Below are 16,594 nucleotides of genomic sequence, written 5' to 3' on the forward strand. Positions count from 1 at the left end.
CACACACGCACACACACACACACGCACACACACACACACATGCTCCCGGTCAAACACGAGGACAAACATACGGGCTGACATATTAACAAACATTTGTACAACTGCATTAACACGACTGAAACGTCGGCCAATAGAGAAAGAGGAAGAACTAATTAGTCCACCAATCAAATTTAGAGCTCTTAGTTGGATTTGTGCACACAGAAACACACATCCACCTCACACTCTCCCATGTTGCTCTCTGGACATTCATCACAGCTTCACTGACTCCATTCAACCTCGACTCCCCAACCAATCACACAAAGGTTAGGGACTGACGTGTGTGTGTGTGTGTGTGTGTGTGTGTGTGCGTGTGTGTGTGTGTGTATTTGAGAGAGGATCACAATCTGTTGGCTTTTCCTGGTGATCTGTATTGTTTACTGTGGAAACATTCTGCCCATCGTCACTGAGGATCAGCTGCTCTCTGAAACACACTGAAAATTATCTGAGGGCTGATAAACGTACCAATACTCATTTTGCAGAACCTAAACCATGACACAACCCATTTAAATACATAAACCATGATGTTTCATTATAGGTTTATTTTCGATAAATAGGGTCTATAAATAATCACGTAACAAAAATATTTTGAAGCAAACATTCAGAATTAAAGCCTTTCTCTGGAATATAACATAACCTAAGTGTTTCTGGTGAATAAATACGAATTCCTTCATTTATGAAATATGTAGAATGTCCAGAACCAAATTATATTAAACTAACACAAGTTAAGCTAGTAACGTATAAATTCATCTGCACCTAAGAACTGAACAATAACAATGCTTTTATTGTATTAAGATGTCATCATCAACCAGAGAAGTTAAAGGTTTTGTCTTCCAACTTAGGATACTTCTTGTAGCAACAAAATGAGAACCAGAACTGGAGACTGAAGACATTTTTCTTTTTCCTTTTCTATCTTTCTGTGCTCAGCCTCGTCACGATGATGACACCCTTTCACTGTTGTTTGAGAAAAAGAGCAGCTCCGGTCTGTATCCACTGGTTGGGGTTTGGTCCGCAGGGCAGGGAGATGTGAGTGACCACCTTCACTCTCTCTGCGCTGGTGTACAGCGGCAGCCAGATGCTCTCCGCCGAGTCAGTGGAGTCGGTTGCAGAGATCTGGAATAAAAGGTAAAAGAGCAATATTTATATAAAAAGATATACTGCATGTGCAAACCCTGCCTCTCGCAGGTTGACTGTTGGAGATCACTGAGGATGAGCGTGGAAGATAGTGGATGGATGGATATATGTGCAAGTTAAAAACGGAAAGAGAGTGAAACGTGAACACTGACACCATTGTTTTTACATGTTTATCACACGGTTGGTTTTTTATTACAAAGAACTGTAGAACTGTACCAAATACACATTTACTTGTGCTTTTTTCTGTGACTTAACCGACTTTAATTTGTGTGCACCACATGTGAATTTTAAATGTGGTCCAAGAAATTCACATGTGATTTTTAAATTTTAAGTCATGCAACGTCACTATAAACTAGCTTCTATTTCTGAGCTATTTTACTCCAAAATTGAGCAGTTAAAAATGATTTAATCTGTGAATTTATGCGTCAGCTGGTAGATTTATTGTGTTAAACAGTAATTAGTGTCAGCCCTATAAGCAGGCCTCCATTTTTCTAGAGACTATAGTGTGTTGCCTGTCAGTAAAGACTGCAACAGTAGCTCAGTAAAAGCATGCTTTACCTTTGCACCCACAATTCAATATCCGTAATGACATTTAAACATCACAGATTAAAGTAGACTATCACCGCCTTCCCCTCCGGTTTCCACACTGATTGTAATGAAAATGAGGTAGACACAGAATGCAAGTCCACTCAATTTGCACAGGCAAAGGCAGTGAATTAACAAGGCTTTTGCTTGACCTATAAAACTGCTGACAGGATTGTGGAAAGAGAAGATTGCTCAAATAAAGGGTGCACCTCAGCTGTAATGTTAAAATGAACTCTTAAATGCACGTTTAGTCTTTTTTAAGCAAATCACTTTGACTGTTACATTTAGATAAAAATAATTTAGCCTCCGAAATTTATTCAATGTGAGAAATTCTTTTTTTTTTTTTTCACAAGTTAGAATGTCAAACAAAGGTGAAGCAAATTGATTAAAGTCCAGCCAAGTCACAGAAAACCTTGCCAGCTTTGTAAATGTAAAGAAAGTTTAACAACACTGAAAGTGAGCTACCTGTGGAGCCCAGGCCATGTAGCATGCTGGGACCGCCGAGACGCTGGGGGAATCGTGTTGGTTCTCACTTAAGTGGATCCCGTCAAAACGACACCCCTCCAACTGGAGGCCACCGACCTACAAATCCAACGGGAAAGGAGGAAACGAAATGAATCTGACTGTGACGACCAAGAGGGGAAACGACGTCAAAGAGAAGAGCGACGAGAGCGGCATAGTTGGGGCTCGTGCATTAAAATAGCCTAATGGAGCAAATATAAACTGCGACAGGATGACGAACACTGAGGTCACTCGATAAAGAAGTTGCAAAACAGATTACATGAGAGACACTGTTTGAGTGACTCAGGGATTTTCCACAGCAGGCCAGACAAAAGAAACCTTGGCACCAAATCTGACAAGCACAGACGACTAAAACTCTAAATCACTATAATCGGAGGAAGAAGAAGAAAAAAAACCAACAAAACGAGCGAGTGAGGGAGAGACAAATCTAGAAGAGAGATCATTGTGTGCATGCATTTATCTGTGCGTAAGAAAGCTCAACAATTATCCTCTCCCTCTTTTTGTGTGATGTTTATTTCCTTTCCCTCCCTGCAGCTGCAGACTCCACCCTTCCTTTCTTCCTTTGTGTAGTTTAACAAAGTGCATCTTAAGTCACGCCAAGTTCTATTGGCATAACTAGAAATGAAACCTTAATCTAAAGGATAAAAGACTATGAAATTACATCAACCTCTGACAGCATGAAGGACAGAAATATGCTGTGCTGCTAGGATGATTTACAGCATTTTTTTCATCTTAAATATTCCAGTCAGTCAAATTTCTAAATCAATCAAGACGGCTTTCAAAGACACCAGACATGTCCGTCTCTAATTATTATGCAGAAGACCGTTTACCTTCCATCTTATTCTATTTTCTTCTCAGTTTCTGCTTCAATCGTTGAAATCCCTGCTTGTTGTCTTTTGCACAATTATTTTGCAATTGTCTATCACTCCACCATACACCATTTTGATTATGGTTTCAGTTTTCTGTAACCCAATGGTGGGATCTACTGTTGGCACACATAGTCTGGTCAAAGTCAAGTCAATCACAAATTTCCCGATCCAATCAGATTACAGGAAGGTTTGCAGGTAGTAGGCCGAGTTGGACGTCTGACTCCGCCCTCATGCCGCTTTAATTAGATGATCCTTCTCCTTTTCTCCAAATGTCTTGTTTTACTTTCAGCAGTTTTACTCCTACAGTGAAGTTACTCTGAAATTGGATATTTGACAGAGATATGTGGAGAAACGGCAGTGAGCACCTGATGGTTCTGTTACCTTCTCCCACTCTCTCCCTGAAATGTTTCTTTAAAATTAGGGTTGGCATCATAAAACCGTGATGGAGAAGATTGTGCGGCACGTCAAGTCCTGCGATGTCTTTGAAGTATTTAGTGGGGAGAAAATTCAGTGTCCAGTTGCGTTACAACCAGGTATGTTACTTTCTTTAACATCACTGTCTTGTTGTTAATAATCTATCAATGCCCCCAAGTGGTCAGATAAATCACAGCTGATCACATCAGACTGATAAGTTTTTAAGTTTTGGTGTCAGTTTGAAGAATTCAACCTCTAGAAACGAGTGAAAAATCTGGAAAGGATAGAAGGAGATTATGAATTATTACTTTTGGTCATCGTTGATATAGTTGAGTAATAGTTGCATTGATTCTCTAAATACCCACGTGCAATTTACATGATGTGTAAAAGCAACTGAGCATGACCTTCTTAAATAAAGTCAATTAAACTGACTGTCAGCTGCTTCATATGCTCTACCTTGACTTGTAGCTTGGCCTGAGCAATTGGACTCCTCCATGATGAGACAAACACCAAACTATCCATAGAACAGCCTATGGATCTGAAAAAAAAGAAAAGTAATGATTTAAACTGTGATTTGCTCACATAATAAATGCAAACTTTCATTTCTACCTGGCCGTTTCTTGTCTCAGAGCGTTCAGGAAGGTATCAGGGTGGAAGAGCTCTGATAAATCAAGGATGTCAGAGAGGAGAGCCTGTCTGCTCGCACGTTCGACCCAACTCTGTGTAAAAAATATACCAAGAGACGCACAGATTTGTAAACCAATCCTTTAGAAAATAAACAGACTCAGATAACATATAATTCAAGCTTTACATCAATTTTCCCAACATCAGAAAGAAAAATTTTACAGGTGATTTTAAGATGAGAGTACTTACAATGTACTTATACTAATGAAATTTTTTGGATAAAAAAAATAAATAAATAAAATAAAATAATAATAATAAAAATAAAACTATTTACCACTGATCAGGTTTAAAGGTATTATTTGGTCACAGACTCACAATGACTCGAAATGAGCCAATCTGCAACCTGACAGTCCATGTCTGAGTTAGATAGTACATTAGAAATATAAACGAATAAAATAGAATGAATATTTAATAGAAATGCGCGATTAATAAGCTCCTCCAACTTTCCTTCTATTTTTTATTACCACACAACCTGAAAATACCACAAGCACAATCACCTGCTAATGAGAACATAATGCATAACTAGAACAACAATTATTGACCTGCTTTTAATCAAAATAATCCAATTTTTTTTAATCCCCAGAAAAAAAAGAAAAAGGCTAGACATTTCACTGCTCTCCCTATGCAATGCTATGGCAGGCCCCGGTAAGCAAAGAACACAGGGAGCTATAGACATGCAGAGCAGTAACTGTTTGTACAAAAAATACATAAATGGAGAGAAAGGGGTCGAAGGAAAAACATAAATAACCAGTATGTTGTGAATACTTGCATAGCCAGAGATAAGAGCCAGAGATAAGAGTCCTATGAGCCTTATCCATGATGGTGATCTAGGGCATCAGATCAGACATCTGCTTTGATTAGATAAGCAGCTTCCTTCTGTGTCACTGCAAAAACCATTTAGTTTTGTCCCCAGGACAATCATGGGGTAAGAACACTGTCCTGCTTCTTTGCATCTTTTTTTAGTTACATTTATGTTTTTTGGGGAAAAACGCTGCAGAACTTCAGAAATGAAGCCACTTGAGCATATTTTTTTTATTCTTAGAGCAAAGCATCTTTTCATTTATGCATGGACAACAAAAGTGGAAAGAGTTAAGAATCAATGTTTGATTTAGGTCTCTATCTACTCTCTCTTCCTTTAAACAGCTGTATTTAAGCAACTGCGTTGACTTCGTCACAGAGTTTAAATCAGGCATAAAAAAATCCAACATGATGAACGTCGAGCTTAAAGACACTGTGTCCGAGTCAGGGCTGTGAGAATTGGCCATACAGTGTGCTAAGCTTCTTACAATCTAACTTCTCCACCTTACTTTTTTCCTCAACTAGATAATCTACATACTCGTCTATTTAGATAATGATATAATTATATAACAATATAAAGTTGATTAATACAATTTCATTGCTTTATCTCATTCAGTTTTCTCTGTGCTGTAGGTACTGTAAGTGTATAAAAAAACCTGTCACAGCAGCCTAAACTCTAGGTCAATAACAGAACAAAAAATGTCATAATCAAAGTGAACTCATTTTAATCTTTGTTAGGAATGGGTGATTTTTTAGCATGGTATCGATCTGTATTAGAAATTTGGCATTGATCGGCTTTGACAATTTCCTGGTCAAGTAGCTCTGACTAGCTGACACATCTTACGTAAATGATAATGGTCACATTGACATGACAGATTTTTGGGTAAAAGTTGTTGCAGCAGAAAAAAAATGAATGGGAAATTCACAAAGCAGAGCAATAATGTGTTTTCGACACATTATTAGCAAACAGATTCTCATCAGGTCACAGTTATCCTTTCGGCAGCCATAAGCACAAGATTTGGACTGAAACAATAAAACAAAATGAATGTATATTTTTCACTTTTTTGATTGAAATTTGAATAACTTATGGGAAACTCCAGATTTTGACCTGACATAATGCTCCTTAAAATGTGTAAGAGCTACGTCTAAATGAAGAAATCATGTTGGAAGCTTTTAGAAGTTTTTTTTTTTCTGTGAATGTCCATAACACACACACAGCCTTTGTGTTCCAGAATAACAAGGAAAAAAAATGCTATGGATCTAATTTACATAAATATAAATTACTGTATTTCAGGCTTTTCCCTAAATCAATGCATAATACCTCAATTACAGTGTCTATTTAACAGTGTCTGCGCTGTTAAATATAGCAGCGCAGACACTATTTGCTTGGTGAAGATATTTTAGGAGCAGATCTCCCTCACCTTCTACATACAGAATTACAAGGATTCACAAACTCAAGTTTTCTTACATTCAGCACCAGCAGATAGCTTTGCATATGAGCCCCTATGTTTGCAATTTTAAGTATACTGAGCAAGTCAGATTAAGCACAAAAATTGTTAGAAATTTCTAGACCTATAATTTCTAGAGAGGTCCTGCAACAACAGGGAGAAGATCAAAGGAAGACTGAATATATTATCTCAAAGTTCTGATTTGTCTAAATTAAAGATTAGTAGGTTAGGGTTTTGTAAAAAAAAAAAAAAACAGGTATTAGATTTTTGTCACAAATGCCCTTATTTGTACAGCTCGATCTTCGAGGAATATATGCTGAAGCTTGGCAGTGTGTGCTAATTATACACAGGTTACTTGGGGTAGAGTTAAAACATCTGAGCTTGCTTATTGCCAGGGTTGATTCGTATGTCTGGGGACACTGTGCTGCTGGCTCTCGGTTCTTTAGCAGCTCTGGATGGCTCTGCCTTGATTAGCTGAGAGAATACAGAAAAGCTGCTAACACAGTTATCACTCAGCACTGATGAGCTGAAAGAGACAGTGAAGGACACTGCAGCCTCCAGACAGACACACATGAAGACAGATAGAGTTCAGGTAGACACTGAGGCTAGAATAAAGGATAAAAAAAGAGAGAAGTGTCAGGAAGACATATGCACAGAGAAGGACAAGCAAGCCTGCAAACAGAATCAGGCACACAATGCTTTGCGACGCACTCCAATAATGAAATGCATCCACACAGAAATGAATTATTTTCAGATGCCTGAGTGTCTCTGTGTGTGTGTAGTAGTCTGTTGGAGCATATTGAGGTAGGCGTGCAGTCAGACACAGCTGAGAGGAAGAACCCTTATTTTCTGTCACTGACCTAAGAGTGAGACTTCCTCCAACATTCTGCTTTCAGATAATGTAGAAAACTGTGAAATGATTTCTCTGGTGTATTAATTAATAAGCACATCTATAAATAACTCTCATGATTATAAATGAAACTTTAAAATCCTGCATCCACTGCATTTTTGTCATCTTTGGATAAATGAAAAATAAAATAAAAAAGCATGTGATGTAAAAAAAATTAAAATGCTTTATAGCATCCATTACTGGACAAAAATCCAGAGCTTGCAGTTTTTAAGGGGAGAGCATTCATTCCACGTATGCAAAACTGTTGACTTACCTGTGTGGCTAGAGCCCGTGCTACAACAGCTCTGAGGTACTGCATAGGCTCCTCCGGTCCTTCCCATTTATTCTGCCATGTTATGGGACACTGATGCATTGGTGAACACAGAAAAAGACAGAACATTTGATCTTAAATGATATAATGAAGAAACCACCCCACCTAATATGTAATAAATGCTACTACAGCATTTATTTGACATTAAAACTATTTTAACAAAAAACTCTTTCATTCTCTGCTCTCTCTCTCTCTCACTGATAAAATAATTTTCATTGATAGATAGATATAACTGAGAAGCTTTAACTCTGTTCAGTTGCTCTTTAACTGCTCCTAATACTTGCTTCTCAAAAGTAGATTTAATCTTTCACATGTTTTCTTATGCATCAGGTAACTGCACACCCTCCTCCGACACATAATCATATTAGTACGTACATAAAACCTCAATTAATCATCAACTCAAGTAATATCACGCTCATGCTATGTCATTACATAATACATTCTATTATAATAGAATGCATTTGAACCATACTGCTAAAGCAGAGAGTGGAAAATATTGCTGATACTGTTGTATCAGCATTATGCTTATAACATTATTTTTAGATGATAACTCAATCATTTCCTTTTGATGTGTGACCTAAAAGCATTGCAAAGGCACGGACGAGTGTGATTGTTTTCATGTTGGTTGATAAGGAGTGTTACTATTTTCTTGAAAGCAAGTAGTCCTTGAGTTACCTGGGAATGTTGATGGAGTTTACTTCTCATTAGGCTGGTTGAGACTCCTCATTTACAAAAACCATTGAAGAAGCTGCAACTACTTTTAAATAATTAGCGTAGCAGCATTATGGGAACTCATTACAAAAAGAAACAGTGACAGTGTCAGACAAATTGGTTTGGAAGCACTGTGAGAGCACCGGGTTTAGCTAACTGTTTACTGCTAACGGTATAAAAGTTGGCATCTCACTTATAGCTTCCAAGCTGCACTAAATTAAAGGGTCTCTTTAATAAGTATGGGATGTATTTGGCTATCTCTTCTTCAAAAGCTAAAATACCAAACTAAAATATTCCTAAATGAACAGATTAAAAAAAAAACTGTTTGAGATTTGAGACATTTCTTCTCTAATATAGAAAAGATACTGTATAGAAAAGAATTAAGCTGATCTACAGACTAAAATATTCTACAATGTTCACATTTTTAACAAAAGAAAATGTGACTTGATACCATTTCTATATATTTAAACTAAATGAGAGACAACAGTTATGTCTCAAACAGCTAAAGCATCCTGAAGTACTTACTGTGAACTCGGAGAAAAACAAAGAAAGGTCAAACACTTAAATAAAAATACAAACTATAGATTACATACTATAGATTGCGAATTTGGGATAATCCAAGGATCAATATCAGAAACTAATTAAGATTACACTTTAAAAGTAGGAGCTAAAGTTTAGTCTGTATCATGTCTGAGGTACAAGCAAGGGATTTAAAAATGTTCTATAATCACTTATCATTTTGAAAGGAGAAAGATGGCAGAAAACAATAATAACCGAAAAAGGGTGGTACATAAACTAAATTTTTTGATAATTTGATCAATAATATTTTTTAACTTATTCAAGAACCTAAGTTTTCCCAGAACATATTGATGTTCTTGCAATTACAGCTGGTACTGAAAAACTCAAGGATGCCAAAGACTGCTTAACTTCTAATAAAGAAATGTCTTACCAGCATCACATCTTCACATTAATGATCTTTACCCTAACGAAAGGCACTGCAGATATTTATTTCTGTTTTGCAGTACTGCTTACCACTCTCCCCTGATGGGTATCTTGGCCACTTTCCAAGCAACTAATTATGTTTTACTGCACAGCTGAGCAGGGGGCCAGCGGAGCTGATCTCTCACAGCTATGCATACCATACTTTTACATTATTACAACCCCAAATGGTCAATTTTCCAAATAGATAAATCACCTCTCCAGCTCATTCTGATCCTCTTCCCCTAGTTGAAAATGGCCCAATCAGTGATGGCTGGTTGAAGCCTGTGATCTGACAGTTATGCATCATAATGTTTTCTGAAAAAGTCTCCACAGTTCATTTACAAACAGGCTTCTGATGCAGTGGCAACCACCATCTGCTAACTAGATAAATATTAGATGTAGTTAGGTCTTTTTGAAGTAGTAGTTGCGAAAGGACTGCTTCATGTCTTTGAGCTCAGAAGGTCATAAAAAAAGATTTTATTTGGTTTTATTAGTAACCTTAACTTAAACTGTTCTGAGAAAATAAAAACAAGCCCTGCAGAGGCACCAAAGTCAGCATAGCTATGAAAAAATAATTTGCATTGGGTGACTTCATTTCACTTCGTCACTGTGTGTCCTCTTTGTACTGCTGGAGGAACATTGGCTTACAACAGTGATGTCTAATGCATTGCCAAATGTGGCTACAAAAGTCATCAGATGTTTGATAAAAAATTGGCAGCAAATAAATGTAGTGTTCATCTAAAATGTCCCGGCCTGGCAATTCAGAAAAGCATAATCAAAGATGAAAGTCACTGCTGTTTCTCTGAAGCTTTAGAAACCTTTTTTTTTTTTTACTCATCTCATTATGTGTTTGATACAGTGACATGTACATGTACACAAATCAGTCACGACTTTTTTTTTTGTGGTAGACCTTTTAACTTTTGTGGGTTTTCAGTTTAGATAAAGTTTGACACACAAATGCTAAAAAATCATTGAATTTGAATTTTTGGGATTTGATGCTCTGGCGACTCATTGTGCTCTTTGGGTTTTTATGGGAACTTTTTTCAAAGTCTTCAGCTCTTGTGCAGGAAGAAGAGACTCTACTGGTTGGGTAAACATGTGAGCAGATTAACACAGGGGTCTCAAACTCCAGTCCTCAAGAGACAGTCCTGCAACTTTTAGATGAGAGCTTAGTCCTACATCCCTGGATCAAAATATTTCCTAACCATGCATCAAATCTTGGCAGTTCTAGTGATGAGCTAAAAAATTAGAGTCAGGTCTGCAGAAGCAGAAACAAGGCTAAAAGTTGTGGACACTGGTCCTAGGACTGTTAGGATAAGTGTTGTTAAAATGTGACTGATCATGATCGACATGATTGACATAAACAGGCTTAGCCAGCAAACAGGGTAATGCTACTTTAACCATCGGTGCTCATAAATGTGAGGCTTAGCTATACAAACTTACTTCCTGAGAGATGCTTGATGTTAACAAACCGTTCTTTATCCAGTGCAATCTGTTCAGCCACCAGAATGTAAACTAGAGGCTTCAATAAATAAATAGTCAACTTCCATTTGGAAATGTTTTAACACAAAAGCTGTTATTAAACTGGTTCTGGTCTTGTCATGCATGCTGACATTTTGAAAAACAGAACAAGGACCAGCTGTTCTGTAGGTTTGTACAAGAGAAAATGGAAATAAAATTGTTGTGGAACACCAAGCAACGTCCTCCTATATCCTGAAAGCCAAATTAAGTATCTACATTAAGTAGCGCACGTGTAACGCTATTTTTATATCATTGCTGCAATATTTGAGTAGCTTTTGAGTCAATTCTGTTGCAGTGAAGCACACGTGAGGTACATCTTGGCTTGTGAAAGCCGCGATCAAAAATTACTGCTGCATGAGGACATGTCCAAAAAATCTGGGACAGCCTGGTCAAATTGTGTGCTACAGTAAGCCCCTTTCAAAAAGCACTTTGACATAAAGACACACTTATGTTGGCTCCATGTGTTGTGTGAAAAGATCAAGGTGCAACGGGGGGGTTTGAAGTCAACCTGCCACTACTTCACACCTCAAATTTACCTAGCAAAGAAGTCACAGCTGTGTACCAGCTGGCTTGTAAAATGGTAGCTTGTCGTTGCAGCTCCACTGTGTGACGGTGTTTACAGAGACTATGTGGCCAGCTGGGTTGGGATTCAAAGCAAAAACACAGATAGCAGCTCTGTGTGCTGCATGTTTGACACATCATTTCTTTTCATTAAACAGACACTGGAGAAATCAGTGATGAACAGCATAGACTCAAATGTGTAGCAAAGCAATGCCAGAGTTTTATTTTCCAATCAATCAATCAATCAATCAATCAATCAATCAATCAATCAATCAATCAATCAATCTTCTTGTTTCTTGAAATGACAGGCAGATACGCAGCAGGGATGTTTCAGATCCCGTGGAATATCTTTTCACACCTACTCAACTATTCCTCCATTAGCAAAGAGTGATTAACATTTCGATATTACTCTCTCAATTACGTTTTCTTAACCATTTCCTGACTATTTTGATAATGACAAAGAGACACCATACATTACGCTAAATAAGGCCAGATAAAACTTCAGACACTTGACACTTATTGTGGCATCAATAATACGATTTCAAACATTAGGAATGGTGCAAACAAAAAATGTGCAAAATTAGAACTATTTAAAACCTTGAAACAGAAACAATGTTCAAGTAGAAAATCAGTGTTGAATCATTTGAGTCATTTATTAAATCATAAGCTCACCGTATGATTTTTTTTGGGGGGGCGGTTTGCCACTTCTTTTGATTTTTTATTTTCTTATACAGCATACTGTATCCATATTTGGAATCTACATTGGATGTTCAAAAGATGGAAATTTAATAGAAAAAATTAAATGTCAAAATAAATAAATAAAAAACAACACAGGTACACATGTGATCACTAAAATCACAGAAAAAGTTCAACAACTGTCCAAGGCTTGTATTCTAAAATCCCAATCTAGGGATCTTTAAAACTATTAGCTATAAAAATAATAAAATTTCATATGACGTCAATTTCTTTTCATCTGCTGCCTTTGCTTTCTTTCTTTTGAACATTGATATAGCATGTCCCTTTTGTTTACTTTCGGTAGATGTAAACAATTATTTAAAAACTAAAACAATTATTCTGGGTTCTATTGCACACATGCTAAGTCAAAAAAAGGTGCCTAATTTAGCATTATATGGACATAAATCATAGGAAAAGCAGTAGAAGGGTAACAGATTGGAAAAGGGAAAAAATAGAAAGCACAATGAAGTAGCTGTAAACTGGAGAATGATGAAGTAGAAATGATTAGGGGGTGAGGGGGACTTAATACCTGCTGATCATTACAAAAAAAAAAGAGAGGAGAAATGTAGTGAAGAAGGATTTTGGCCCAAGGCTTCTCTTAGGGGATTAAAGACACAAAAGAAATGAGATGGGAACTGGGCGTCTGTTCCCCTCCACATCATCTTTTCCCTTTTGTCCTCAATTCAGCCTTAAGATATACACAGATACAGATTGTGTTTGTAAGATATCTACATGTCAGAGCCGTATGCTACTGTGGCCTTGATTTCTCCACAAAGTTTATTGCAATAACTCCAAAATAACTGAGGGAAAGGAAGGCATTATGTTATACAACAGTGGAGGAAGACAAAAAATATATAAATATTTATAAGTAATGTATAAATCTTTCTGTGGAAAACATGGTAAATCTCAGTGATTCAAGTAGTTTATTTTTTCAGCAAGTGCCAGGGAACTCCTTCAGGGAAAATGTGAGGCAGCATCTTATTACTTGCCATTTTATAATTCACCAAGAAAAAGAGAAACAAAATCTGTACCTGAATAGACAATTTCTCAGCAAAACTAAACTAGTTTTATAGTTAGTGGTCTTACTTACTGCCACCTCTGCGTTTCTCAGTGTAACCCTTCTGGGAATCGTTTTCTTACCTCTTGATTTAGCAGGGCAGCGGCCAGTTTCTGAACCTCAGGGGTTAACAGTTGGGTTCCTCTGATGACCTTACTCAGTGCAGCGAGAGACTGGTGAATACTCTGTGAAAATAAGTACATTTTAAATACAGGTCATCCTGTCCATAATACAAACTGTACAGCTGCTCACCAAAAGGTTTACTGGAGTTACCCTGTCCATAAGGACTGTTTGTGCACAGCAGAGCAGACTTCTTTTTTATTTTCACTAATTTAGATTTCTTTTTAAACTTGAATTTGAAAAAATTTTTATATTAGAAAAATATACTGAGTTTAAAGACACAGAAGGTCCCTTTGTAGCTTGGTAAAAACCAGCCCCCTTGTACTATGCTTTGCTTCGTACAGAGGGTCTGGGGTCTCGCCTATTGAGAAATAACTGCTTCCTGAAGGCAGGGACTCTGTTGATGTTTTAAATGTTACCCAATCACTAGCTTTTGGCTGTGTCTGTGTAATGTGTCAGCTTGATGCTATGAAGCTTACAGGAAACGGTGTGCACTGTTAACTACCATTCTCCTCTGCAAAAAGAGAAGTGCTGAGCCGAACGAGGCAGCCGTTAGTGTCACTTCAATATTTGGAAGAACGGCCAACGCGAACTGAATGGCTTCATTCACTTCCTCCGCTGCGACTGCTAAAACTACAGGCACACTACAACTCTAAAACGGTGCATAAAGTCATTGACATTGTTCACAACTTCTGCTTCTGTTCGCTGATTGGCCCACTAGAAATTCTACCAGGGAAATCCAAGTAAATGGAAGAAATCCCAGCATGTTTAAAATGAACAGCAATATCATGTTAGCTTGTCACTTGTGACCATTTTTAGGTGATGTCTTGATGAGAGCTCTGTATAATGCCTAAGCTATTATTATTGTTTGCATAACTTAAAGTTCTCAAAAACTTTGCACTTTGGTGTCCATGATACTTTCTGTTCACTAATGTTTTCCAGCAAACCTCTGTGTCTTTTACAGAACACCTGTAATTATATTGGTAATCAGTTACACAAAGTCGAATAACCTAACAGGTGACTTCTGATGACAACTGTCTTCAGTGCATTATTCGGAGGTATCAAAGTAAAGTGGGGTGAATACAAATGCAAGTCACATTTATCAGATTTAAATTTAAAAATAATAACTGAAAATCATGTATATGAATTGTGCATGTGTAGCTGCCACATGAAAAAAATGTTGAAAAGTTCAAGAGTTATGAATGCTTTTGTAAGGCACTATGTGAGGCAAAGCTTGCCAAATCAATAATTGATTTAAAAGCTTGTTGTGTCAATGGCATTTATGCTGGATCCCTGTGCTCTTTAATGAAATCCCTTTCACAAATGTACACAATAGACACAGAAATCAGCAAACACCATTTAAACAGAATGAGAAAATAGTTTTGTCACAGACACACACCTGGACCAGGCGGATGGCATTAAACTGCTCCAGAGCAATGAACGATAGGATTGGTGACTTCTGACCTTCTGTAGGTGGCTCAACCTTCTGATGGATCAGCGTAGAACCCTGATAGAAAGCAGACAAAGCTTTCAGAACTGCATGGTCCACAACAGAACATTTTTCTGCAGTGCAGTTAGACTAAGAGCATGTGCACCACTGATAAAACACCAGATGTAAAGATTTAAAAATAACAAATTTAATGCATAGAATAAAGAAGACGTTAGGTGAGTAAACGAGGCACCAAACTCAGACGGGGAAGTATAATGTGTTTTCCAGACTCATAAAGCCATTTTATAGCACAATCAAGTAACTAAGTTAACTTCGGTTGTTACAAAAGTGCTGCATATCTCAAATATGACTTAAAATAAATTTGACATCGTAATTTAATGATTTGTCTCTTTAAAAACTGCTGTTATTTCTCAAACTCCACCTTTCTAGAAGTCATTTTTATTGAGAAGTAGCTCGTATAATGAGCTCAGCAGGTGCGCAGTTCCACCAGGTGTTTGCTAATTGCTGTTGACTAGTCTGAAAGAGTTGCGTGTAGGAGTTGCGGGGGGAGCGATTCTCTGTGAAGCAGAAGCTCGGAAGCTAGGAGCTTGCGCCTCAAAGGTGGGGCTAGTTCCACCCAGATGTTTTGCAGAGCTGATGGTTTCCATGGAAATTAAAAAAATTCTCAAACAAGCTAGAAAGAATCAAAGCAACATCTTTGATTAGGGAATGGCATTATAACATGATGTAAAGTTTAAGAATGCCGATTTTACATGATGCTGCCATTTTAATGAAGAGTGCAAACTTCTTATCTTTGCTGTTCTGTACGTTTCTTGTACAAACTCAAAGTTAGGGCTGTGAGATGCATGAATGTGGATGCTGAAGAGTGCGGCAGAGCAAAGCTGCGATAACCTAACTGCAGCAGTCCCATTGTCTGTTCAAAAAATCACATTTAATAACCGCATGAACATTCTCAGTTTTGTTTAGCTTCTCTCGCTTCTCCCTCAACGACAAACATTTTTACTTTGAACAAATAGTTTGTATGCATGAAAGTGCTTGAATGTGATCTTTACAAGATACACTTCAGCAGTTGACAGACATAATGAACTTAACAGTGCAAGTCACACTCTGAGGCACTGATGGTCAAACACTGCAGGCCGACTCATGACTGATAAGCAGTTAGCTGAAAGCATACAGCAGCAGATTCAGAACCAAGTGTTACAGCTGTAATGAATGACTCAGACATTCTCTGTTCCTCTGCAGGTAAAAACAACTCTGGTTAAAATGAACTAAGAGAGCAAAGAGAAGCTGAGCAAAGTAAAGGTGCAAGGAGAGAGAGAGCATGTGTGCTTTATAGCACTGGAGTGAATAAAAGAAGCAGAGCAAGAGGACGGGAATATGTGGAGGCTAAATTATTTAATAGAAAGGTACATGTCCGTTTGACTTAAAAAAGAAAAAGGTGCCTGTCTCCAAGCAACCACACACAAGAGTGCTGGCTGACTGGGCAACTTAGGATCTATTATACTGTGACTGTCACTGACGACTAATTTACAATTATCTCTTGGCTACTTGCTTTGATATTAGCGTCGCAAAATGCTGGGGAATTCACACATTTTCAATTATTGCAGGCCGCAACTCTCCAACACAGAGGAATCACAGACATTTTAAAAGGCAGAATTACAACATTCCTGCTGTTTGCTTCAATAAGAAGACTGAACTAAAACCAATACTAGATTCATAAAAACATAAATAATTTAAAAGGATGAACT

General features: G+C 37.5%; 1 protein-coding gene and 1 long non-coding RNA gene across 7 annotated transcripts in view; one reads left to right on the plus strand and one right to left on the minus strand.

Moving 5' to 3' along the window:
• Positions 1 to 558: 558 nt before the first annotated feature.
• The window catches only part of dync2h1 (dynein cytoplasmic 2 heavy chain 1), a 104,790-nt gene continuing 88,754 nt past the window's right edge, over positions 559 to 16,594 (minus strand). For all 6 annotated transcript variants that reach the window (XM_081614294.1, XM_081614292.1, XM_081614295.1 and 3 more), the window contains exons 90-96: positions 14,796 to 14,903; positions 13,360 to 13,461; positions 7,654 to 7,743; positions 4,170 to 4,279; positions 4,017 to 4,098; positions 2,221 to 2,337; positions 559 to 1,149 (exon numbers count right to left, since the gene is read on the minus strand). In XM_081614294.1, the coding sequence (XP_081470420.1) occupies positions 988 to 1,149; positions 2,221 to 2,337; positions 4,017 to 4,098; positions 4,170 to 4,279; positions 7,654 to 7,743; positions 13,360 to 13,461; positions 14,796 to 14,903 (771 nt within the window). In that variant the 3' untranslated portion in view covers positions 559 to 987. The remainder of the gene's footprint in view (positions 1,150 to 2,220; positions 2,338 to 4,016; positions 4,099 to 4,169; positions 4,280 to 7,653; positions 7,744 to 13,359; positions 13,462 to 14,795; positions 14,904 to 16,594) is intronic.
• On the plus strand, positions 1,071 to 16,591 carry LOC145554482 (uncharacterized). The gene is made up of 3 exons (XR_014090449.1): positions 1,071 to 1,161; positions 3,568 to 3,679; positions 16,089 to 16,591. It is a non-coding gene; the product is annotated as an uncharacterized LOC145554482 (long non-coding RNA).

Source organism: Poecilia reticulata, chromosome 13 (genome assembly GCF_904066995.2).
Source record: "Poecilia reticulata chromosome 13, P_reticulata-male-v2, whole genome shotgun sequence".
Classification (NCBI taxonomy): Eukaryota; Metazoa; Chordata; class Actinopteri; order Cyprinodontiformes; family Poeciliidae; genus Poecilia; species Poecilia reticulata.